General features: G+C 40.9%; 2 protein-coding genes across 2 annotated transcripts; one reads left to right on the forward strand and one right to left on the reverse strand.

Annotated features, from left to right (window-relative positions):
• Positions 1 to 1,735: 1,735 nt before the first annotated feature.
• On the reverse strand, positions 1,736 to 5,912 carry pole4 (polymerase (DNA-directed), epsilon 4, accessory subunit). The gene is made up of 4 exons (XM_034149788.1): positions 5,559 to 5,912; positions 4,387 to 4,471; positions 2,131 to 2,172; positions 1,736 to 2,004 (listed from the first exon to the last, which is right to left on the reverse strand). Exons 1-4 carry the CDS (start codon positions 5,790 to 5,792, stop codon positions 1,991 to 1,993), a joined length of 375 nt encoding a protein of 124 aa, XP_034005679.1. The 5' UTR covers positions 5,793 to 5,912; the 3' UTR covers positions 1,736 to 1,990.
• A 3,841-nt stretch (positions 5,913 to 9,753) lies between these two features.
• On the forward strand, positions 9,754 to 23,598 carry LOC117497779 (serine/threonine-protein kinase NIM1). The gene is made up of 4 exons (XM_034149793.1): positions 9,754 to 9,773; positions 13,576 to 13,898; positions 19,224 to 19,492; positions 21,612 to 23,598. The coding sequence occupies exons 2-4, from the start codon at positions 13,589 to 13,591 to the stop codon at positions 22,362 to 22,364; spliced, it is 1,332 nt and encodes a 443-aa protein (XP_034005684.1). The 5' UTR covers positions 9,754 to 9,773; positions 13,576 to 13,588; the 3' UTR covers positions 22,365 to 23,598.
• The last annotated feature ends 3,332 nt before the right edge of the window (positions 23,599 to 26,930 follow it).

Here is a 26,930-nt window from a genome sequence, read left to right on the forward strand (position 1 = left end):
AGAGACGAGACAAGAGGAGAGAAACAGTCTTCATTTTATCTTACTGGACCTCTTTGAAATGCAATTGAATACCCCTGCATTATAGCAACAACAACAATGATAATAATAATAATAATAATAGCAATAATAATTGGGAGGGGGGGCGCGGCTGTTCTTATGTTCTCTGAGGGGAGGCTCACCTTCCCACACTTTGAAAACCCCTGGTTTAGACAGTAGCTGCCGGGTCCTGCATGAGCTCAGCCCATTTTTTTTTTTAAAGCTTTATACCCCAAATCAGCACTTTTGAAACAGGAAGTGAAATATTTGTACTCAAGTATAAGATCTGAGTACTTCTACTTTTACTCAAGTACAATATCTGAGTGTACTTCTACTTTTACTAAAGTACTAGATCTGAGTACTTCTACTAAAGTACTAGATCTGAGTACTTCTACTTTGACTAAAGTACTAGGTCTGAGTACTTCTACTTTGACTAAAGTACAAGATCTGAGTACTTCTACTTTTACTCAAGTACAATATCTGAGTGTACTTGTACTTTTACTAAAGTACTAGATCTGAGTACTTCTACTAAAGTACTAGATCTGAGTACTTCTACTTTGACTAAAGTACTAGGTCTGAGTACTTCTACTTTGACTAAAGTACTAGGTCTGAGTACTTCTCCCACGTCTGGTAGTGACGTAGAACAATGTGGTTTCCCAACCGGGGGAGACATGCTCTCATTTCATCTATAAACATCTGAGGGTGTTCCCTGAGTAATATTGATTCACTCGACAGGTTTTTGATAATCTGATAAAAAGGTTTATTTGGCTGCTCCTTCCATAAAACGCCAGATTATTTATTCTGAGGGTGAGGCTGAGCTGGGGCATTTCACAAAACCGACGGTCGAGGAAATAACGGAGAGGGAGCCCTGGAGGAAAGTGCACATAAATGCTGATTGTTGGGGAATATTTTGCTTAGGTATCCCAGTCCATCACTTTCTCCTTTCCCATGGCATAGGTCTACGGTCTACAGTCTTGTGATATTGCTGCTATCCCTCTTAAGGAGAAGCAGCTCTGGCTCCTTGTTGTTGTTCATGACCAAGCATAAGCTGACCTGAGATAGTTTATGGTTCGTGGACATCGTGGAGTCCTTATCGGGTGCGTAAGTCCCACTGTCGTACATTCTTGGGCCATGGACGACAGTTTTAGTTACATTTTAGATACAGTGCCCTGTTTGTTTAGTGTTGTTAACGAAGAAGGTTGATCATACACTCTGAACGAGTTAAAACCTCCGACTAAGGAAGAGATCTTCAGAATAGGCCGGGCAACCGCTGTCACCTCGTGGGGCGGCAGCACATGTCTTGTCAATTCTCCGGTCGTAACTCCATAATAAACCTTTAGTGTTTGCCATCATGCTCCTGCTCTCTCCGTGTCTCTCGTGAGTTTCGTCTCCATTGCTCCAGAAGTTTCCATCACAGTGATCACGTAATATAACGACAAAAGTTACTTAGAAACGGCACAAAGATTGTGGGTTGAATTAGTCCAGCATTAAGCTGATAAAGTAGTCGTTAAAACTGTGACTGAGTGTGTGCAACAGATAGTTTTTAATGTAATACTACATTTGTTTAATTTTGCCAAAGTCTAAAATCTAGAGTCCTTAGGAAATTGGAATTGAACACTTATCAGATAGGAGGAAAATAATTATCTTGCAAATGTGTGAGTGACAAACTGATATGATTGACTGTTTCATTCTCACAAAATTGTTTAAAACTTACATTTATTTCATTGTACAGTTGTATTTCACAAATATTTACAAAAAAATGTACACATTACCACTGATGACTTCAACATTAAGTATGAAAAGTCTTAATGATACATTGTAGAAAAGGATTTATAAATATCCAATTTGAGAGTCGCTTTGAAAATACCAGAAAGATGTTCTCAATAAATTCTCTGGAACAAAGGTTTCTTGGATGGTGGCAGATACTCCATGTTCCCCTCTTCTGAAGCAGCGTTTAATCTAGCGTGCCTACGGAGAAAATAAAGACCCATTAGACAACAAATACAAGAACACATCTGGAAGAGCATGCTGTTCTTCTGAACTATATTAAGGTATAAAAAACCCTTAACATTTGAAAGTCATGGCAAGGCTTACCTTCAAGAAATGCAAATTCATCTATGGCCTCTATTGCGTTGTCTGTAGAAACAAATAGAAGCAAAATGGAAAAGTTAAAACTGGTTCATAAAATGTTTTAGGTTTCTATAGAGCAATGCTAACAAACACAGGTCAGTCAGATGAACACAACAACAACAACATTAACGTTTACTTTCCTTTACACAGATGTAACAGCATGCCAATTTAAGTTAGAAAGTCACAACCAGTGCCCTGTACTACGAAGCCAGTTCAACTGACCCTGGATATGTTTGAGTTACCTGGCTTAACTAATCCAAAACAAACACGCTCTCGCTAAGCGGTCCTACGATGCTGGTTATCAACTCGGTAACTCAAACCAGGGTTTCTCTGTCCAGCTGAGTGCGCGTTCACATAAAAGGGGCGGGGTTAGCAGCATTTGACCAATCACTAACATGGAGAATCATACTGACAGCGCAGCGTCATACTTCCTGAATGAAAAGAAAACTTTAATATTACTAATATGAAGAAGTTAAACTTTAAACATCCATGACTTAAACACTTTATCCAGGATCAAAGCCACATAGCTGCACCTGCAAGCTGAATACAGCTGGTAAAAGAAAAAGCGTTTGAATGCGTACATTAACAGGTTTATGATATCACTGCCCCGTCTAAGACACGAGTGGATCTGACTTTAATTACATTTGACTCGAGTGTTTCGTCAACTTAATGTGTTGCTTAAAATAATACTTCTGCATACAGTATGTGACACTGTGAGTGTTGCACAGCCAGATATGGCTCAAGAAGCTGACTCGGATAAGGAAATATATGATACATTATGTAAGGGATAATGTGCAGCGACGCGGTCATTATGGGTAAAAGAACACCGACAGGCTGATCAGGAGCCCGACGCGAAGCGGAGGGATCTAGATCTGCATGAAGGTGTTCTTTTCCCCATAATGACCAAGTCGCTGCACATTATCCCGCTTATTACACGGCCACATTCTCAACAAAGTAATGATATGACTCCCACTATTAATTGAAATGCTTTTATGGATTTAGAAAATGATTTTATTGATTTAAAAAATAGTTGTATGTATTGATTTAAATTGACATGCATCCGCTAAGGAAAATAGTCCGTTCTTACCGTTTGAAAAAAAAAATGGAGCAACGCAACGGCAGGAAGGCGGAGCTTTTTGATTACAGATTTGAAAACATCGTTGCTTGCTTTAAAATTAGCACAATTCATTATGTCAAACCTTGGAAAGTATCTAGATATCCCTGCCCTAATGCCAAAGTAACTGGCAACTGAATATGTGTCGCCGTTTGATGTCTATGTCTGGACCGCTGCGTAAAAAGGAGGGTTTCTGCCCGTTACTTCTCCGCTGTTTTCTCGTCGCTCTTGTCTTGTCAGTTAGAAAAGCAAACTGCATGCAGTTTGCTTTTCAGCCAAACTGTATACAGTTCAATCGACCGGACTTCTTTCTGCAGATTTGAGCGTCCTTAACAACGGTCATAAATCCTTGACAGCGGTCTGTCTGTTCTGGATTAACAACGTGTCACGTGTTCTGAATTGACCAATCAGAATCGAGTATTCAACTAAGCCATGTAATAAGATGTGATATCATGTGATATGAATGATAATGGGACACATCGCCGTCTGCACTCACAGTGCCGCGGACTGTACGTAATGTTACTCTGATCCGGTTAATTATGTTGTGGCAGATATTTAAGTAAGCTTTCTTAACGCTAATGTTATAATAGTCAGATTGCTCTGAAGATGGGAGGGGATATTCTATTAATTTTCACGTTCACACAGTCGGTGATTTTTGCCGGCCGTCTTTCCTGCAACGGCAGTTTTTCTGTATTTCCTCTATCCTGTAATATGACTTGATCGCTTTAAACTCCGCACACGGAGCTCTGATTGGTCAGCAGGCGGTGCTTTCACTGATTTGATCTCTTATCCTGGAACCTAACCTGCTCCGGACCAGGCTAGCCGTTCAGCATAAGTTACCATGGAGATCTAGCCCGCTAAAAAGAGAACCAGCGTCGTAGGACCGGAAAGCCAGAGTTAACCCTGAAGTTACCTCGCTATGCGAAAATCCGGCTTCGTAGTACAGGCCACAAGTCTGTCAGCTGAACTACCATAACATTGTAAGTCCATTTTCAAATAATAAAAAATAACTTTAGAAAACCTTATTTTTCCATTAAATTACACATCATTTTAATCTTCCTTTCTCCATCCTTGCATTTCTGTGTAAATGTATTCAGAGCACTCACCCAGGTCTTTCCTCTGCAGAGTTTTCCTCTTCCCTTGCTGAGCGTACACCAGGGAATCTTTGGCAATCATCTCAACAAACAACTCCTGGAACAAAGACATTCATTAATATTCTGAAAACCATTTGAAACTAAAAACCAATTCAGACACGAAGAGGAATATCTGATATCTTCCTATCAATATCTTTTTGGTCTTGAACCCAAAGGAAATGTGACCTAAAATATGTCTATCGTAGACATGTATCACAAGTCTATTTTGATTATATATATATGTCACTTTAACTTTCTTTCTTGGGTTGATGTTCTCACAGATTACATTAATCAGTTCTATTGTAAACTACGGCTGTCTTTCCCAGGCTTTTTCACACCTTTAATACAAAAGACTGGGCATCTCATCATACGGGTGTTACCTGTGATAATAAGCATGTCTTATGTCCCTTTTGTTTCCTGCTCCTTTGTATAAATTACTTTTGGTTTCTGCACATTTCTACTTATGTGCAATGCCGTGTTTTGTTTTCCATGCTGCTGCTGCAACGCAAACATTCCCCAATTTGGGATCAATAAAGTACCTCTTATCTTATATAAAATGCAATAAACAACTTCCCTATTTGTGATCAGTAGTAGTACATCTAATCCAATTAAATAATGTAAGGTTGTTACATGTGCATTTTGGGATGCCTTTATTTAGCAGGGGCACTTTATAGTTAACTTTAATAAGCATAATGCTCATTTATACAGTATAGGGCATATTCACTATTATTAAAGAGGATAATCACAGTACATTGACTGAAGACTCTTTATGGACTAACTTGCTTTAATCTCATAGTAGTAATAGTAGTAATTATTTATCTAACATATCATATTCCAATTACTTGTATATAGACTCTCCTTGCACTATTTATATCCTATTTGATTTGTATTTTGATGGCAACTTAAAAAAGGAGTAGCTCCACTCATCTCATTGTAGCTATATAATGACAATAAAGGATTATATTCTGTTCTATTTACTTGCACTAATTTAACTATTTTATCTGTGTTATTGTGTTGCTCTGTTGGAGAAGCCTGTGACCTAAGATTCCCATTGCTATATCTACACTGTACTGTAACCTTGAATCTAGTATCAGGCAGCTCTGTGTTGTTTCAAGACTTCCTCCTCCTCCATGTTTGTTATTTACCGTGGCTTTAGCGATGATGAACACGGACTCCTGGCTGGCCAGAGACACGTCCGGGTCGGTCTTCATCAGAGCTTTGATCCGGGCCAGCGGGAGTTTAGAGAGCCGTGTCCCGGGGCCTGTTGTCTGCGGCGGGGCGACCTCCTCCTCCGCCTCGGGTCCTCCACGGATCTCCTCCTCAATCCGGTCAGGGTCGAGCTCCGTGGGGCTGACAGGTGTAGCTACTACTGCCGCCATTTTCTGTCTCTTTACACGGTCAAAAACACACAAAATACTACCTTTTTCTAAGCAGCATGTCACAGATGACAACAACAAGCATGTGCTTCCGGTTTTCTGGTGAGGGGTGTGATCCGATTGGTTAGGAAAGCACGCGAAAGCCCCGCCTCTTCCTCTCCCGCCAACTCATCCTCGTCTGTGATTGGTTAGAAAGCGAATTCGGCTATGACTATTGGCTTGAAGCAGACGTCAATCATAGTAACAATTACGTGGATGAAAATTACCGCAAGGAGTATGTCAAGATGTAAATCCGTTCAGGGTCGAGCTCCGTGGAGGTGACAGGGGAGCAGCATGTCACAGATGACAACAACAACATGTTTTTCCGGTCTTTTGGTGAGGGTTGTGCGCTGATTGGTTAGGAAATTACGCTAAAGCCCCGCCTTTTCCTCTCCCAACTCACCCTCGTCTGTGATTGGTTATAAGGCGAACTCGGCTATGACTATTGGCTTGAAGCAGACGTCAATCAAAGTGAAAGTTGCGTTGGACGAAAATTACGGCAAGAAGATGTCAAGATGTAAATGGTTGATCAGTGGCGAGCCGTCAGGGCCCTCTAGGCCCTCTGTGAGGGCCTAAGATATTCCAAAAAATAATATTTAAAAACATTAAAAATATATATATTTTTTTTAAATATATATTTTTTTAATATTATTTTTGTTATATTTTTCATTAGTTTTACCGAAAAAAAACTTGATTTAATAAAATAACATTTCCAAAGAAATAAATCCTTCGAATCTGCCTGTTCAGTCTCTGTTTGAATGTCAGTTACTATAGCGGGCCTCTCTGCGATTCACAGAGGGCCCGCTATAGTAACTGAACGAGAGAGTAATGTCAAATGACACAACAATTGACCAATCATATCTTCCCTCTAAATGGGTGGGTTTTATTATCGCGGACTTTATGACGAGTTCCGCCCGCTGTGAAACGTTTCTTGTTTCCATAGCAACAACAACTTCCTGTCAACAGCGTGAACTCGCCTTCAAAATAAAAGCATGCCAAATTACATTTAAGACATACAACTGCAACGAAAGTAACAAACACAATGCAATATCATTTTCAATGTCAAAGAACACAAATTGGGTTCACAGGTGTTGTTTTGTGTGGTAGAGGGTCGCTGTCATTGATGCGTTTTGCACCCTGGGCCGTTGTTTTGATATTCCGCTGAAGTATACGCTGTGACGTAATAACTATTTTTTTTTCTTTTTTTCGAGGGAAGGGGTTGATTGATTGATTGATTGAAAAGTTTATTAACAGCTTGTATATTGGGTACAGTACAGTACAGCTCAAAACATACAATTGTTAAGGGGATGCAGACCAGAGAAAGACTTTCGTCTTGTTTACATCAGGGTCCCCCATTTCCAATTCATCATATCATTTAAGACATATAAGACATATTTGACATACAGATGGCTTATTTACAATTTACATACAGGTGGTTTTTTACATACAGATGGCTTATTTACAATTTTCATTTTAGATTTCGTTCTAATACATCCTAACCGGACATTTAAGACATACCAAGTCTACAGATATACAGTTAGTAACAGAGTCTAAAATGCGAGTATATACATAGATGGGGGGGGGGAAGCTGTCCATTGTACGACAGGTTGAGATTTGTACCATTACCGGGGCCAGTTTTGCAATGCTTTCCCCCGAAGGTGCTCTTTAAGAGAGGTTTTGAAGGTAAGTATAGTTTTACTTTCCTTTACAGTTGTGGGAAGAGCGTTCCACCTTGATGTGGCATAATTGCGAAACGTGTATTCCCCTTTTTTTGTGCCAAATCTGGGTTTTACATGATTTGTGGAGCTCCCTCTGGTGTTATGATCATGGTATTCCTTGACCTTTGGGAAGAATTTTGACATGTACATGGGTACCATAGAGGTGTAGTGGATCTTGTAGACCAGGCCCATTGCAAGTAGCTGTACTCTGTCGTCTACTCTAAGCCATCCTAGGTTGTCAAAGTGGGCAGAGGTGAGGTGGGTTCTAGATGAAAGGTCAAGCAGTAGTCTGACCAGTTTATTTTGCGATGTTTGAAGTTTTATTTTTAGCGCCTTGGAGGTGCTATGGTACCATGACGTGCAAGCATAGTCATAGTACCCTTGAATGAGTGCTCCTGCCAGAGTTTTCAGGGTGTTTTTGTTTACTAGAGAGGAGATCCGGTATAGGAATCTAGTTCTTTGATTGACTTTTTTTATTACATTGGATGCCATTTTGTCACAGGAGAGGTTTGCCTCAAGAATAGATCCTAGGTATGTAATTTCCTTCTTACTTGTGACAATAATGTCACCCACTGCAACTGAGAAGTCGTCGGATTTGCTGAGATTATGTTTCGAACCGAAGAGAATGGACTCTGTTTTACCCAGGTGTAATGATAATTTATTATCGGCGAGCCAGGTGCAGATTCTGCCGAGCTCGGAGCTGAGGGTTTTTTCAACCTGCAATCTGCTCCTGTCAGAGACCAGCAGGGCTGAGTCGTCCGCGAACAGGAACAAGTTGCAGTCACATGCTGATGACATGTCATTTGCATAAATTAGGAACAGTAACGGACCTAATATGCTTCCTTGTGGAACACCACAGCTCACTGGGAGGGGGGGGGACAGAGTACCGTTTACCTCCACCATCTGTTCTCTCCCCTCCAGGTAGGATTGCATCCAGCTCACCGATAGTTTATCAAAACCAATTGCTTTTAGCTTGTCAATCAGAATGGGGTGATTGACAGTGTCGAAAGCCTTTTGTAGGTCCAGCATCACCATGCCGCAGTATTTACCCTCGTCCACCTCTTGTTTGATGTGGTCGTTCAAATAAAGAAGGCATGTGTCAGTGGAGTGGGATGTTCTAAAGCCAGATTGAAATTCATAGATTAGTTTCTTTTCTGCGAGGTACTTTTCGACCTGTTCATATACTATTTTTTCCATGACTTTCGAGATGGAGGTAAGTATAGAAACAGGGCGGTAGTTGCCTGGGTCCAATTTGCTGCCCTTTTTGTGCAGGGGGGTTACTCTTGCAATTTTGAAGTCTTTGGGTACTTTTCCCTGTTTTATGGAGAGGTTAATTATGTGAGCTATGACTGGTGAGATGGCGGTTGGGTGGGGGTCAGAGGGCCTAGGTATAAAGCTCACGGCTCGCCACTGTGGTTGATAGTACTAGTGATACGTTTATTTAGCAATTTTATATTATGTAAGAGTAATATTTTAGCATTTATTAAAGCAAACCAGTTTATTAACAATGTATATCATCCTCTTACTTTAACCGGTGGAAATAATCCCACCTATAGTCACTCTTTCACTTGTTTGTCCACTTGGGGGCAGCAGAAACAAACTGTAAACCATAGGCTGTATATCTGACCATTTACAGTCTATGATTATTATCACCTAATACAATTAATAGAGACACCATATATGTACGCATGCAGACAATAGTGCAAGGTCAAGTGACAGTTGTGATTAATAGCAGCACAGCATAATATTTGTTCAAGATATTTGTTGGTTAAATAGCAGCAATCGATTGAAGTATTTTTAAAACCTAATATGATTGAGTATTTTCTCTCTCCTTCACATAGAGAGTTCCCTAAATCCCCCCTATACTTACTTCTTGTTTGTATTGTGTTGTATATATTCACTGGCAACATATGGTATTTTTGTTGTGTTTTTTTAGATTCATGTCAATAAAGCTTAATATAACTGTGACATTACTAACACAGAATACAAAATGATCTTGTAGTCTTCATACATGATGTATTATTACTTGGTATCGTATGACATTTTATATGATGTGTACTTAGTTTATTCTTTAAAAATGTGGATGCAGCATTACATCAGTGCACTAATACACTGCACTAATAGGATTGAAGAAGGACTTAGTCTCCGACTCTCCCTCTCTTGTTCAGGTGTTCAGTCGCAGTGCGCTGAGCCTGAGTGACGGACATGAAGGACCTCCATATTCCAGGTAAATACATCTGCTTTACATCTGCTTTACATACTAATCTAATATTTCTGTTTCTGCAGATGTGTAAACACGTCTTTATTAGAAAGTGGTTTACACATCTTAAACAAAACAATACTTTCTGCAGATGTGTAAACACGTCTTTATTAGAAAGTGGTTTACACATCTTAAACAAAACAATACTTTCTGCAGATGTGTTAACAAGTCTGCAGAACTTATTGTTTTATTTAAAATCTGTAAACCACTTTGTAACAAGATATTACAGAGATGGTTATTTGTGTCTTCATTCATGGCTAATCAATTATTTAGCTGTGCTTTATAGATTGGGTTTAGAAAATCATAAATAAATCCTTTGGTTGTGTTAAACCTCCAAACACTTGTTCTGTCTTTATAGTAAGATGAATCATTGTGGACCATCTGTTAATAATGACACGTTAACATTTAAATAATAGAATAGAATTGGAGGGATGAACCCCTCTTTAATGGTCACACATGCAGAGCACACAGCACACAGTGTTCTCTGCATTTAACCCATCCTAGTACCAGGAGTCTAGTACTAGGAGCAGTGGGCAGCTATTGTACAGCGCCCGGGGAGCAATGGGGGTGGGGGGGGAAGGGGGATGCCCGGTGCCTTGCTCAAGGGCACCACGGCAGGGCAGGAGGTGAACTGGGACCTCTCCAAGTAGCAGTCCACACTCCATATTTAGGTCTGGTCGGGGACTTCAACCGGCGACCCTACGGCTCACAGTCCAAGCCCCTACTGACTGAGCCACTGCCGGACATTGAAATATGTATGCAATTGAAGACTAGAGAGTGATCACCCACATTAGCATAAATAAATGCCTGACTAATAATGTACTTCATTGTTATCAACACCAACCAAAGGTATTTTTACAACCTAGTTAACACAAACGACTAATTAGTACTAGCTTTCAAAGTAAAATATTTATCAACAATCAAGAGGACAGGTTAACTATAGATCCTTTGCTAAATGTGTTTTATTTGTCCATATAAACCATATATATGGCCATATTATGGCTGATTATTAATCCATGTTTAACAACTTATTGTTTCAATGTTGGCAAGGCAATTTACAGATTCAGCTTAATTATCAAATTCAGAATGCTTTAGTGTCAAAGTGCATACAGCAACAAGCAATATGTACCGGGTTATATTAAATGCAATGCTAGAAGGTGCAGCAGTATCAGAAAATGGAAACAAATGTTTAGTTTTAAATAATAAACCCTTCTTTTAATTATCCATTTAAAACTGACCAGACTCACTAATACTGTTTCTAAAAGAAGCTTGAAATCCTGGCCACTTTAAGCCCACCACCACACGCTAAATTTAGCCCACAATGACACGGAGCTGGTTCGTTCTGTAGTTACAGATGTGAGTTATCATTGTTGTAAAACCATCAGTTACTTTAAGCAGTTCACCTCAGCTGCCTGTTCTCCATGTGTGTTCTGTCATTTGGAGAAGTTATATTTGCTGTTGAAGACGCCCACACACAGCTCAAGTCTTGACAGATAAACTCTGACATTTGACCCCCTGTGGCTCTTTGTGTCAATCTGAAACCGTAAGCCACAGTCTTCCACGATCACAAAGGAAACAGGATTTAAACCTCGCATTAACATGGAAGCCAAACTACTGTCATGTTTGGAAAAAACATAGATTTTTTGGCCAGATTTGAAAAGAAATGTGCTGAGACTTTGCAAAGAATGTTCCCAGTTCTGAAACAGGAAACGTGGACACATCCTGCTTTTGTCCATCATTTATAAAAAACAAAAAACAGAAAGTTAATTGAATCAGCATCATAGTCTCTATCTAGACCCTTAAAACTGACAAGACACTTTTCTCAAAACGACGACACCTCATAAGTGTGACATATACATTTTCTGTCATATAAAATGCTCACCTTGCATCTTGGGAATATGTTTAATGTCAGTTCATGTGTGTATACTTTAAAGGTCTCCTATTATACTGTTTTTCATCAATATATTACAGGTCTCAGATATATACAGAACCTGTCTCTGATTGGCTGAAACACCAAACAGATCATTGCAGCATTACCCATAATCCCCTCTGTTTCAGCCCTGTTTCAAAAGTGCTGATTCTCTGTCTGTTACTTTAGATGAAAATAAGGAGCCCCTCCCCACGCCCCTCTGAGAGAGATTTGGTTACAAAGAACTCAATGGTGCTCTAGGAGAAGATTCAGGTGATAAGGGGGGGGGGGGGGGGGGTTACCTTGGTTGCTGATTGGCTAATGGTTACACAAGACAAAACATCGTTATGACATCATAAAGTGGCCAAAATCTGATCAGCTCATTTTCAGACAGGTTTTTATATAAATGGATCAGGACAAAAAGAGAGAGAATCTTTGTTCCTGAAACTTGGTGATGTAGAAGAGACATGAAGAAGAGGGGACACATGTTGATGTAGAAGAGACATGAAGAAGAGGGGACACATGCTGATGTAGAAGAGACAAAGTGAAAAAGTGGATTTTGCGTAATAGGTGACCTTTAATTAACTCTTACACAATCAGTCATAACTTGGCTCTGTCCCGTTGCAGACAGCGAAAGCTAAACAGGAATTAAGATTACACCAGGTTAGGACAGACGTTTCACAACACAAGTCAACCTGGAGGCCAATCTCATTAACAATTATCTAAACTAGGAACAGTCACACACTGACCTCCGTGAGACTTCATCTGTACAGTGCAAACATAACCCAAGATAGGGATTGGCCCTCCTCCAACAAACGTAATGTTACCTGTGCGCTATTACTGTGTACTAATACATTCACAAGCTACCCTGCAGTTTCAAACTAGCTGCACCTTTACCAGCTTTGAGAACACTTTCATGATCAATCATTATAAAACATATCATATATATTATTCTGAAATGGACCAATCTGCACAATGACTACTTTTACTGTCGCAACTTTAACTATATTTTGATGAGAATACTTTTATACTTTTACTTGAGGAACATTTTGAATACAGGACTTTTACTGTAACAGAGTATTCCTACACTCTGGTACTTCTACTTTTACTCAAGTACAAGATCTGAGTACTTCTACTTTTACTCAAGTACAAGATCTGAGTACTTCTACTTTTACTCAAGTACAAGACCTGAGTACTTCTACTTTTACTGAAGTACAAGATCTGAGTGCTTCTACTTTTACTGAAGTACAAGATCTGAGTACTTCTACTTTTACTGAAGTACAAGATCTGAGTGCTTCTACTTTTACTCAAGTACAAGATCTGAGTACTTCTACTTTTACTGAAGTACAAGATCTGAGTGCTTCTACTTTTACTGAAGTACAAGATCTGAGTACTTCTACTTTTACTGAAGTACAAGATCTGAGTACTTCTACTTTTACTGAAGTACAAGATCTGAGTGCTTCTACTTTTACTGAAGTACAAGATCTGAGTACTTCTACTTTTACTCAACTACAATAACTGAGTACTTCTACTTTTACTCAAGTACAAGATCTGAGTACTTCTACTTTTACTGAAGTACAAGATCTGAGTGCTTCTACTTTTACTGAAGTACAAGATCTGAGTACTTCTACTTTTACTGAAGTACAAGATCTGAGTACTTCTACTTTTACTGAAGTACAAGATCTGAGTGCTTCTACTTTTACTGAAGTACAAGATCTGAGTACTTCTACTTTTACTCAACTACAATAACTGAGTACTTCTACTTTTACTGAAGTACAAGATCTGAGTGCTTCTACTTTTACTCAAGTACAAGATCTGAGTACTTCTACTTTTACTTTTGCTGCTCTCTTATTTCTACAGGTATGTGTTAGGAATGCACGACATGAGGAAAATCCGATTCCTCCCAAAGCAGAAAGGGAGCAAAGGTTCAAAAGATGAGGCTCCGGTGATGGAAAAGACACAAAGGAAGGTCTCTGTTTCCACCAGTAACATCCCGAGGCTGAGCGAAGCAGAGAGGATGAGGCAGTCTTCGTTCGAGAGGGTCGTCTACGACATGGCGCACAACGAGAAGGTGGTGAACGAGCTGATGCTGGGGAGGAGGGTGGGATTCTACGAGCTGAGAGGAGAGATCGGGCAGGGCAACTTCTCCACCGTCAGGCTGGGCATCCACGCCCTGACGAAAGGTCAGAAATCTTTGGACATTTATGTGGTTTCATCCCATTTATCCATTGTTTTTCTTTCAGCACATAAGAGGCGGTTTGCTTATGTCAGAGGTGTCCAAACTGTTTTCACCGAGGGCCACATACAGAAAAATATACGAAGGGCTGGGCCACTCACTAGAGGTTTATTGCCTCATAAGTTCAGTTGTAAGTTGGAAAAATCAATCAAATGTATGTAAATTATTCTTGATACTTGAAAATGCTGTTAAAAAAAAAAAACCTAAATCACAGCTCTCCAGAGGGATTCATTTATTTTGTTAACAGCTCATTCATTAAAGGGCCCATGTCATGCTTTTCCGGTTATTACCCGTCCCCTTGTGTGTTATGAAGGTTGTTCTGCATGTAAACGGTCTGCAGAGTCACAAACCGTCAAAGTACATCCTGTAGGGAGTAAAACTCTAACACAGAAAATACCTCCCCAAAACGCCTCGTTGGAGATACGTCATTGTCCATTTGATTCTTCCATTTCGTTCCGGGTACGGCATGATGTCATGCCGTACCCGGAACGAAATGGACCAATCCGTGGAGCCGTTACGTTACGTCCGCGGAGCCGTTACGTTAAGCCCCCGCTGATTGGTCCAAATTGACCAATCCACGGACTTCCTCACACACACATCTGTGTGCAGGGAGCAGACAGCTCTGCTGATTTCTCCTCCCTGGCTGCAGGCTGATAACAGACAGTTGGGATCGCGGAGAAATTCTCTCTGCAGACCCTTTCTCTCTGCAGACCCTTTCTCTCTGCAGACCCATTCTCTCTGCAGACCCATTCTCTCTGCAGACCCATTCTCACAGCGTTTATCAACCTTTTTCTTACTCAATATCAAGCCACACTTATTGTTTTTACTTCGGCTGTGACTTTGTGTGTGCTCAGGATGAGTTTGGCTGTGTTTCGCTATGTATCCTAAACAAGGAAACAACACCTCCACGGAGCTCAGCGCGATTCACAACGTCCCAACCAATCAGAGCACACTGTGCTCACAGGGAGGGTGGGGGCTGGAGCTATTGGAGCTACAACGAGCCGTTAAAGGCAGAGAGTGAAATTCAGTGAATACACGTAGTTTACAGAGATGCTGTTTGAGAAACCAATGTGAGTTTGGAAAATTGCACAATATAAATCTATTCTAGTAGACCTCAACAATGTAATTATGATCAGTGGAAATGGCCATGACATGGGCCCTTTAAGACGTACAATATAAGACAAGCAGAAGTTTCATTTGTGGGCCATATTACATTATACATTTTTAATCTGCTGAGGGCCGATTCAAAATGGTCCGTGGGCCGCATTTGGCCCCCGGGCCGTAGTTTGGACACCCCTGGGCTAGACGAACTCTACAATATTTGACAGCTGTGGCTCTATCTCTTAATCTGTGTGAAGAGTTATAAGACCTCATGAACATATAATCCTGCATGTACCTGGTCACGCTCAACATTCTCTGCACTTCATATTTGACTTAAAATCCCGAAGTGCTACAAGCAGTGAGCATGGAACAGTATAAAAACAGTACACAACACAGTAGAATGAATAAAAAGCAATAAAAAACAAACAATGAAATAAAATAAAAGGGTGGTAATAAATAAAAGGTCTAGGGAAAGGCTCTATTGAACAGATGGGTTTTGAGGCCTTTTTTAAAAGCTTCCACGGTCTGTGGTGCTCTCATGTGGTCGGGGAGAGCATTCCACAGACTGGGAGCAGCCGAGCAGAAGGCCCGGTCTCCCATAGTACGGAGCTTGGTCCTGGGGGGGTCTGAGGAGGTTGGAGTTGCTGGAGCGGGAGGTCCGCAAGGAGGTATGGGGGTTCCTTGAGGTAGGGAGGGGCAGTTCCATGGATACACTGGTGGGTGAGGACGCAGGACGGAGACCTTGAATTCGATCCTCAGTTCTACGGGAAGCCAGTGTAGAGATTTAAGGATGTGATATATTTGCGCACCCTCATCAGGATCCTAGCAGCGCTGTTCTGAATGTACTGGAGCCTCTGGATGCTTTTGTTAGGGATCCCGATGAGGAGTGCATTGCAGTAGTCCAGCCTGGAGGAGACAAAGGCGTGGACCAGCTTTTCACTACTTGTAGACAGGTCTTGCAACATAACCTGCACTATTTTAATCTAATCTATCCTACTACGTTTCATTTTGCACTATTTTTATTTGATTGATTTACTTATGTCCTATTTGTAATATGTTGCATTGTTGGAGGAGCTCGGGACCTAATTGTCTTTGCCATATCTACACATTAGCTACTGTGCATATGACAATAAAACCTTTGAAGAAGAAAGAGGAAGAAGCCACTTTATTAATCTAACAAGGGGGAATCCAGGTTTCACTCTGTTAGTATGTAGACCAAACAAATTCACACGTGCAGACCTATACACAATCGGAGTACACACATGCACAAACATGCATTTTCTCTGATGGAGAGTTGTCAGAGTGAAGAGGCTTGTTTTACAGCACCAGGGGGCAGTTGAATGTGCACAAACTGACAACTATATGTTGTTACAGGAATACATCATGCAAACACTAGTAAAAACATATCAAGGACATTTGTAGGAATAAAAAAACATGGGCATGAAAATAAACTTTGCTTCTTCAAACATGGCTCAATATCACTTAGTTAATTATAATAATAAATTGTATTTGTATAGCACACTTTGAAAACAACGTCATCTCAAGGTGCTTCACAATTCAATGAGAGTAGAGTAAAACATTATCTACGAAACATATTTAAAAAAAAAAGCAGGACATGCAAAACTAGGGAACTTAGTAAGTTTAAAACCAGACAGTCAGGACAGTCAGTAAAACGCGGTGCAGAACAGGAGGGTCTTAACGGCCCGTCCACACAGCAGCGTTAAACAAATCTTGGAGGTGGGCGTATCTGAAGCTTGGGGATGTTTTGCGAGCAAGGCACCAACAACCAATCACATGAATCTCCCGCCCCCGACATACGAAGCAAAAAAGCCCGAAGTAAACTGGATATAAACTCCCCAAACAGGCGAAAACCTACCACTGTCTCTGCCACCTCCCTCCATGCCTGGCTCCTCCGGTTTGTATCCCGGTAGGTAAATAGGGACTGGTCATAAAGCACCGGGTGATTCCCTACCGCTAATTTCTCCTCCATGTTTTGGAATATGAGGAAATGACCTGTGGTATGTCTCTCCCAGCTTACACGCCGTTTGATTGGCTAGCGCTTGAACTGTCAGATTTGCATACACGGGATTTGATTGGCTGACGCTTCCACCTCAGCTTCAAAAGTTAAACATTGCTCAACTTTGAATCCTGAAAATCCTGAAAATCTCCGCTCGCCTGCCCACAATGCAGTTCGGCGAAAAGTGAGGCAAAGTGACGTCACCCCATTCAAAGTGAATGGGCAGAAGCGTTTCAAGATTTTTTAACGCTGCTGTGTGGACGTACCGTAAGGCTTTTCTTAAAGACTGAAAGTGATGCAGAGGTCCTTATGTTTTTTGAGAGCTGACTCCACAGACGTCTCCCATGGTGACCAGTTTTGTCCTTTGAACAGCGAGGAGATTGGAGCTGCTGATTGTAGTCTTTTCAAGTAAACTCTTAGTTACCTTCAGATAAGACCAAGAGTCTTCTGAGGAATGTAACTGTCTGAAATGATCCAGATGTTTCTAAGTAGCAGACATGATAAGAGCTTGTTGAATTATCTTAATACTATGTAAAGGAGCTTACAAAGTACCTCCTTATCTCCTTTTAGCGTAGGTTACACCTTTACCTTTACACCCTGGGGTCACCTATAGAGTGCCACAGTGACGCGTCCTAAAACCCGGAAGTAAGCTGCGCATGGGTTCCTTCGACAAAAACGCAATGCAATTTCTCCAGAGGATTTTGGAAAATAGATTAGATTTATGATTCGAAAAGATAAAAGTAGGGTAGACATGTGGAGATTATCCGGCTGAACAAAACGTGATCCGTCTCTTAAATGTGTCTCAACCACAGACCTTATTTCCAGCTATTTTCCAACATTTTTGTTTTGCAACCAGAAGTGACACGAGACGTTGGAGCAAAGTACAACCAAATGCAAAAAATGATGTCTTTAGGTGACCAAAAACGTACAATTAACTGCCATTAACTGAGAGCACATGGTGAAATGGTCAATAAATGTAAGATGAAGACCCAGAAAGCACCATACAGTCGATACCTGTCAATCACAAGGAGCCCTGGCCTTCAGCATAACCTGGTTTTACTACACAATTTAGAAAATGAACATTATGCTGCATTGAAGAAGACCTTAAAACTAGAGATTGAGACCATAAACGCATTAGTTAAACGGACAATAAATCAAGTCAGAACTAAGGTTATTTTCTCAAAGACTTCCACACAATTGAACCCCTATTTTTGGATATAAGAGAGATTTTTTGGCTTCACTTTAACGACCTTGAGATAAAGACTTCCTGGAATTCCTTGCAACATAAACATTTAAAGCGACACATGTCAAAAACATCCGCTGTTGCGTAAGAGCGCTGTGAAAGAGCAGTTGGATTCTCTTAAACCCCCCGTTCCTCTTTTCATTTCATCGGCCCCTCGTGCCATTTTCCATGAAAGTCCTGGAAAAGTGGACTTTGACCTTTTCTCTACAGAGTTTATGAATAATGCAGTAAACTGATCCCCACAGATCTGACCTGACCCCTGCAGTGTATTTATTATCTGTCAAACTGCTCTTATACTCATTTTCCTAAGTGTTCTTGTTTTTGTTTTTTACCTACCTACCTACCTACCTACCTACCTACCTACCTACCTACCTACCTACCTACCTACCTACCTACCTACCTACCTACCTACCTACCTACCTACCTACCTCTCTCTCTCTCTCTCTCTCTCTCTCTCTCTCTCTCTCTCTCTCTATCTCTCTATCTATTCTTTATGAAACAACTACACCTGTTTGTGTGCAGCTTGAGCAGTTAAAGGGTTTCTTTTGATTATGTAACAGTATATTTTGTATATAAATACTCTAACAATCCTATTTTAATTAAACTAGGTGTCAAAATACACTCCCTTAGCCTTCTCCTCATGTGTTAAAATCTTGTTTTTAAACCTCTTAAGTCTGTCCGTCCTCATTTTGACCCGTCAGACCCTCTTTAAATCCATCGCTTATATCTAATCCCCCCTCCCCTGTCCTCCTCTTCTTCCATCACCTAGTCCACTGCGCCACAGCCATCACTGTCACTTTAGACGAGGCGCCGTGGGAATTGTAGTCTTTTATAGTGTGTTGACTACAGACGTCACGATTAGGTGCGGCCTTTCTTATCAAAAAACACTACTTTATTTGATTCTGTCTCAGAGAGAGTCGCTGTCAAAATCATGGACAAGATGCGTTTGGATAAGAAGAGCGGGCCCATGATGGTGTCAGAGATCAGCTGCATGGAGAAGCTGTGCCACCCCAACATCGTGCGTCTGTACGAGGTGATGGAGACCAGCAGGAAGCTGTACCTGGTGATGGAGTACGGCAGCAGTGGAGACCTCTTCTCCAGAATCACCACCAGAGGGAAGCTCAACGACCTGGAGAGCAAGATGGTGTTCGCACAAGTCATCTCTGCTGTGAAACACATGGTGAGGAGGAGCCTTCTTCATCATTCACTGATCCTCTGTGTCTCAAATCCATGGAGCTTTGAGGGGTTCAAGACTCACAGCGTTGAGTCATTTAGGGGAATGAGAGCGGGATTTCAGAGGAAGTGAAACTATTTCAAAGGAGCAGTCTGTGGATGTTTAAACCATATTTATTGAAATGCAATTATTGACTTATGGGGTATTCGTTGGGGGGTATTTTTACATACATATTCAAATAGTGGAGGTGGAAAGTTGAAAGGAAATTAGATGACATGCAACAAATGGTTTCTCAGTCGGCCTTAAACTAGAGCTTTGAGGGGTTCAAGACTCACAGCGTTGAGTCATTTCGGGGAATGAGAGCGGGATTTCAGATGAAGTGAAACTATTTCAAAGGATCAGTCTGTGGATGTTTAAACCATATTTATTGAAATGCAATAGTTGACTAATGGGGTATTTTTTGGGAGGTATTTTTCCATCTATATTGAAATATATGGATGCTGGAAGAGAAATCCATTATATTACATAGTATATTTTAATTTGAATGTAAATAATATCCTGCTTTATATCGTGTCTAAAGCCCTTAAATAGTGTTTTATTGTCAGAGTTTATCGATTTTTAATCTTCACAGCATACTGTATATTTTCTACTTTTTAATGCTGCTGTAATTCTATTTTCAGATGTCTAAATTCTAGTATTGTTTATTTCTACTTATGGGCAATGCCTTGTTTTGTTGTTTTTTATGCTGCTGCAACGCAAACATTTCACAATTTGGGATCAATAAAGTACCTCTTATTTTATCCTAAATAGTGGAGGTAGAAAGCGAAATGAGATGAGATGAAATGCAAAAAAAATGTTCCCAGTCGGCCTTAAACTAGGGATGTTGCAATCAGCGTTTCAGCCCCATAAACCACCAGAACATCCCATAAGTGAGCACTTAAATCTCAGAATGAAAAACAACGTATCTTGTTTTTTCTCTGATTTAACGATGACTGTTAACAACAAACAGTTTACAACATGTGAAAACACAACCATCTAAGATTCAGTATACTTGATGTAAAAATCTGTGAAAACACAAAAAAGTACTGAGGGATTTTCAGTCAAATGTACATTAATAAATTGTCCATGTGACATTCTTAGATACTTCATACTGATGGCAACCTTTCACTGTTATATCTGGTGGAAGCTAATTTAAACTAATTAATATACTGGTTTCCTTTGGTTCCTAACACGGGGGTCTTTAAATACATACAATACTTTACATGAAACCATCTGAGTAGTTAATTTATTATCATATATATAACTCTCATATGACTAGGGAGGGTAAAATGTACATTTCCCTTAAAAAGATTAAGTTAGAAAGTAAAAGACATGGTAAATAAATTAAGTAAAAGTACCTTAAACTCGTACTTAAAGGGGACCTATCATGCAAAATGCACTTTTGTACGTCTTTTCTACATGAATATGTGTCCCCGGTGTTCCAGGGAACTCACCAAGTGTCAGAAAACACAACCCTCTCTATTTTCCTCCATACCCAAATCTCTAAAAAAGGGGCTGCAACGGATCTGATAAAAACTGATCCAGATTTGAACACTGTCCTGACGTCAGGACGGAGGCACTACGGCTATTGGGCCAACTCCACCAATCAGGAGGAGACAGCCACGGCCTTTGCCGTTCGAAAGCGCTGGAGACGCTGTAGTACATATGCCAGGCCTGTAGGTGGTGCTGTTCTCACTGAATCTGCCCTTGCTAAAACACAGCTAAAAAATGTCAAATTGAGCAAAATGAGGCATGGCTAAAATGCATGATCTGTTTGGTATTTTGAAAAAAAAAAAGTATAAATATGCCTTATATAGGTATGGTCCTACACTATATTATTCAAATATAGCATGATAGGTCCACTTTAAGTACTTAACGTGAGGAAATGAACTTGTTATTTCCCACTGACTAATCATCATTTCAGCATTTCATCAAAATCTATTTCCTGTAGCTTTAAAAGACAGAAAAAGCACACCACCTATGATTGTTGTTAAATGTTTTCAGAGATTTTCAACATTCTCTTTCTATATATGTTCACCATTTCATAAAACTGAGATTTTTTTCCAATTTCTCTCGGACATTTCAGCACGACAACAACATCGTGCACAGAGACCTGAAGCCAGAGAATGTTTTCTACACCACCAGCCACTGCATCAAGGTGGGAGACTTCGGCTTCAGCACGGAGAACCGGCCTAACGAACTGCTCACTAACTTCTGCGGCTCCCCTCCGTACGCTGCTCCTGAACTCTTCAAGGACAAAGGGTACGTCGGATACTACTCGGACGTCTGGGCTTTGGGTATTCTGTTATACTTCATGCTGACGGCCACTCTGCCTTTCTGTGGGGAGAAAATGGGGCGTTTGAAGCGCAGCATCCTCCAGGGGGCTTACAACATCCCTGCGTATGTTCCAGACCCCTGCCAGCTGGTGATTAAAGGCATGCTGCGACCTGTGCCTATCGACCGCTCCACTCTCTCGCAGATTTTAAACAGTACGTGGCTAACGGGGATTGACTACCCTCCCCCTTATGTGTCGCTGCCCCTCTCCCCGGCTCATTTCCTCCAGGCGAACCAGACTCTGAGCGTGGAGGAGGCGGAGGTGAAGAGCTCTCTGTCAGATCTGGGGATTGTGACGGTGCATTTACAGAACAATCAGTGTGTAGACTGCAGGAGTCCTCTGACGGGGACCTACAGGATCCTGCTCCATCGGGTCCAGAAGAGGAGGTCCGTGGAGGCCGTGGGGTATTCAGCGCTCCACCCTGATGAGTATGGGACCTCCAAACAGTGGTCCATAGCTCCTGTGGACAAACACGATCCCTCCGCTGTCTGTGTTGTACTGTGAAGAGAAAGAGTGGTGCAGAAACGAGTCCTAAACCCCGGAAAAGACTTGTCCCATGTCTTGAAGTCAATGTTTTTTCATACCTGGTTGTGGCTAGAAACCTAAAATAAGGACTGAGGTTTATACACACTCAGATATTTGTTCTACAACATAAAATACCTCAGTAAATACACAGCTTGTGGATGTCAAAAGCTTCTATATGTCATAAAACAGCGGTTGCTAACAAGTGACTTTATAAACTACTAAACCTCATCAAGCTTAGCGGTGGTGACACGAAGTCATGTGAGCAGGATGTAGGTCGTTGATAGTCCACCTGCTTCCACTCCCACTGCTATTTATTTAATTTTCACTTTATTATTTGCCCTTCTTGTTTGCTTGTTTGTTTGTTTGTTAACAGCATGTAAACCGGCCTTGGGTCCCTTGAAAGGCGCTATAAAAATGGCATCTATTGTTATTATTATAGCCTAGCGATTGAGTCTTAAAGTGGTGCTAATATATGGAGATGATCCTGCCGAACAAAACGTTTTAAGTATCATAAACATGTGTTGGCCACAAAGCTTATTTTCTGCGATACACTGAAATCCAATGGGGGAAATCCTTATGTCTTTTTCCTAGGGACCCCTCACCGATGCTAATTTACGGGACCACCTACAAAAGGACTTCATCACTACACTACTGTATAACTGGATTTATCACTTACACATGTGCCCATTTGTTGGCTAACACTCCTTCCATCACGTCAGGCTCCTTTTATCCGTGAGGCTTTGTGTTACATGTTGAGAAACACTCCAGTTGTGTTGTGCAACGCTCGAATGAAATGGATCCAAATGGAGGTCCGGGATCTTCTGTTCTTCTGTGTAAGTCAATCACGGCTCACGCTCGAGGGCACATCTTCTTAGTAATCAGCTATGGCTTTGTGTCATGATTACATCACCGATAAAAGCTAAGTGACGCAGGTGTATCAATCTCTGTATGATTATCAGCCTCTTCCAAGCCCTCTTCCGTGCATACATCTACTGAACTAATCCGGGGCTGCAGGTAATCCTGATGAAATGGACACTGAGGACATGCTTAGGTAACAGAAACGAAACCTGAGACTGGAAAAATGTCCTGAGGTGAAAATAATGTAGAGCAAAATTGGAACCACATGAGGCAAGGACAATGGACAACGTGTAAAACTACTCCTCTCAATGTGTGTTAAAGCTCACCTATTATGCTATATTTGAACAATATATTATAGGGCCATATCGTGAAAGAGAGAGGGTTGTATTTTCTGACACTTTGTGAGTCCCCTGGGACACATATTAAAGGTCCCATGTCACGGCCATTTCTACTGATCATATTTCCATTGTTGAGGTCTACTAGAATAGATTTATATTGTGCAATGTTCCAAACTCACATTGGTTTCTCATACAGCATCTCTGTATAGTATGTGTATTCACTCTCTGTCCTAAACGGCTTGTTGGAGCTCCTGCCCCCCCCTCCCTGTGAGCCCAGTGTGCTCTGATTGGTCGGGACGTTGCGAGGCTCGCTGCTGCGAGGAGCGGACAGGTTTCCGGGTCGGCGAGACACAGCGAAACTCATCTCATGAGCACACACAAACACTCACAGCCGAAGTAAAAACAATAAGTGTGGCTTGATATTGAGTAAGAAAAAGGTTTATAACGCTGTGAGAATGGGTCTGCGGAGAGCATTTCTCTCTGATTTGGGTGTTCACACGTCACTGAACCCAGGAAGCAAACAATGGAAAAAGAGAAATGTCCAACGGGGCGTTCTGAGGCAGCATAGACAGGTATTTTCTGTGTTAGAGTTTTACTCCCTACAGGGTGTACTTTGAGGGTTTGTGACTCTGCAGACCGTTTACATGCAGAACAACCTTCATAACACACAAGGGGACGGGTAATAACCGGACAAGCATGACATGGGACCTTTAATTTTTGCCCTTTTGCACAATAGGTGACATTTAAAGCAATTACTGATGCCTGAAATGCCTTTTATAAATGTAGAAATGTATTTAAATGTTTGTAAATCTTACCAATATATCATGATTGTCACAAAGAGTCTTGAGTGCATGGATTGTTTTACATTTTGCACGACTTAAATCTAATTTTGTTGATATCTGTGTTAAGCTTGGTGCTGATGTTTGCTTATGTTTTATGGCAATACTTTTGAAAATGCTCTCTGGATACTGAGCTGCACTTCATGCTATCTGGCAATGAGTAACGCTGTATCCACTCATCAGAATAAAAGTATTTGGTGTAACACAGTTTCCTCATCTCCTTATCTTTCCACTGGGATAATATTATGCAAGACTCCAGCCAAGGGTTTAAACATTTATCGAGAGATTTCCCCTGGGATTTCCCATGATTTCTTGCTTCCTTAAAAGCACTGAAGTTAAACGAAAAAGGAAAAAGCTTGACCCTTGAGGAAATTTCGCAGGAACTGATTTTGGAGCCGTCCGAAATCCCTTTCCTATAAAACAGCTGATGAGGAAATATGATGCATTTGTGTATTTGTTCAAACATTAAGCAGCGGGGTCTTTTGAGACTGTGAAATTTCATTTTGTTCCAATCTGTGGTCTCTTACTTCTTCCCTTCATTTAACTTCCACTTCACCTTTCACTTTTAAATTCCCCCCGCAGGTAAAACGATCTGGTGCCAGGCTCTTTGCATATTACCATCACTGTTAGCGCCAACTCTCCCAGTGTCTGCACGCACCTGCTGTATTTCTGATAAGTGATAACCACTCAAGCGTCATATTTTGCAATGAAGTGTTGAACCCCTATCCCTACAGCCCTTTCACACAGGACCGTTTACAAAGTGTGTAGACAGGAGCAAACACAAGGCACGAACAAGTGCCAAGGACAGGAGTCTCGACTTGCTGTTTATTTAGGAAACAAGTTATTGCTCAATAACACTTGTGTGAAAATGAATGTTATCATTCATGATGCTAACCCCACAGGATTATCTTTTAACTGCTGCAGTAAATAATGTCCCTTTTGTTCAAAATGAAAGTGATACAACCAGATGGCAGGTGCTGTTGCAACAGATTTAATTAAGGAGCAGAAGCTAACGAGGCAAAGTAAGTTGTTATGCAGAGTGAATGCATGTCTTTAAGGTGATCAAAGGTGGACAAATAGCCCTCAGATAAATGTTTAAAGAGGCCGTATTAGGCTTTTTGGGGTTTTCTCTTTCCTGGTGTAATATAGGTTTTTGTGCATGTAACATCACTATGTAACACTCGTGCTTCTATTGGCGAGCGCTCCAACACATTGTACTTGATAGCCTGTGTTTGACCAATCACAACAGAGCTGGCCAGCTAACCAATCAGAGCAGACTGGGCTCTGGTTTCAGACAGAGGGTGAAAAGAGGTGCTGCAGCACAGGCAGTATGAGAAAAATAAAGAGCTTTTTGAACATTAAAGCATGGAGACATGTAGAGACACTACATACTGATATACACCTGAACATCAGCAGGAGAGGACTCTTTAAAGTAGAGACACTACATACTGATATACACCTGAACATCAGCAGGAGAGGACTCTTTAAAGTAGAGACACTACATACTGATATACACCTGAACATCAGCAGGAGAGGACTCTTTAAAGTAGAGACACTACATACTGATATACACCTGAACATCAGCAGGAGAGGACTCTTTAAAGTAGAGACACTACATACTGATATACACCTGAACATCAGCAGGAGAGGACTCTTTAAAGTAGAGACACTACATACTGATATACACCTGAACATCAGCAGGAGAGGACTCTTTAAAGTAGAGACACTACATACTGATATACACCTGAACATCAGCAGGAGAGGACTCTTTAAAGTAGAGACACTACATACTGATATACACCTGAACATCAGCAGGAGGACTCTTTAAAGTAGAGACACTACATACTGATATACACCTGAACATCAGCAGGAGAGGACTCTTTAAAGTAGAGACACTACATACTGATATACACCTGAACATCAGCAGGAGAGGACTCTTTAAAGTAGAGACACTACATACTGATATACACCTGAACATCAGCAGGAGAGGACTCTTTAAAGTAGAGACACTACATACTGATATACACCTGAACATCAGCAGGAGGACTCTTTAAAGTAGAGACACTACATACTGATATACACCTGAACATCAGCAGGAGAGGACTCTTTAAAGTAGAGACACTACATACTGATATACACCTGAACATCAGCAGGAGAGGACTCTTTAAAGTAGAGACACTACATACTGATATACACCTGAACATCAGCAGGAGAGGACTCTTTAAAGTAGAGACACTACATACTGATATACACCTGAACATCAGCAGGAGAGGACTCTTTAAAGTAGAGACACTACATACTGATATACACCTGAACATCAGCAGGAGAGGACTCTTTAAAGTAGAGACACTACATACTGATATACACCTGAACATCAGCAGGAGAGGACTCTTTAAAGTAGAGACACTACATACTGATATACACCTGGACATCAGCAGGAGAGGACTCTTTAAAGGCTTCTTTAAATATACATTTATATAAGACAATCACTGTTTTTACCATCACTCAAA

The sequence above is a fragment of the Trematomus bernacchii genome, unplaced genomic scaffold (genome assembly GCF_902827165.1).
Source record: "Trematomus bernacchii unplaced genomic scaffold, fTreBer1.1, whole genome shotgun sequence".
NCBI lineage: Eukaryota > Metazoa > Chordata > Actinopteri > Perciformes > Nototheniidae > Trematomus > Trematomus bernacchii.

Coding starts and splice junctions, on each gene's coding strand:
- LOC117497779 (XM_034149793.1), top strand. CDS start 13,589: ATGCACGACATGAGGAAAATCCGATTCCTCCCAAAGCAGAAAGGGAGC. Junction 13,899..19,223: donor CATCCACGCCCTGACGAAAG/GTCAGAAATCTT, acceptor ATTCTGTCTCAG/AGAGAGTCGCTGTCAAAATC. Junction 19,493..21,611: donor TCTCTGCTGTGAAACACATG/GTGAGGAGGAGC, acceptor CGGACATTTCAG/CACGACAACAACATCGTGCA.
- pole4 (XM_034149788.1), bottom strand. CDS start 5,792: ATGGCGGCAGTAGTAGCTACACCTGTCAGCCCCACGGAGCTCGACCCT. Junction 4,472..5,558: donor TCATCATCGCTAAAGCCACG/GTAAATAACAAA, acceptor TCTTTGTTCCAG/GAGTTGTTTGTTGAGATGAT. Junction 2,173..4,386: donor TCTGCAGAGGAAAGACCTGG/GTGAGTGCTCTG, acceptor TTGTTTCTACAG/ACAACGCAATAGAGGCCATA.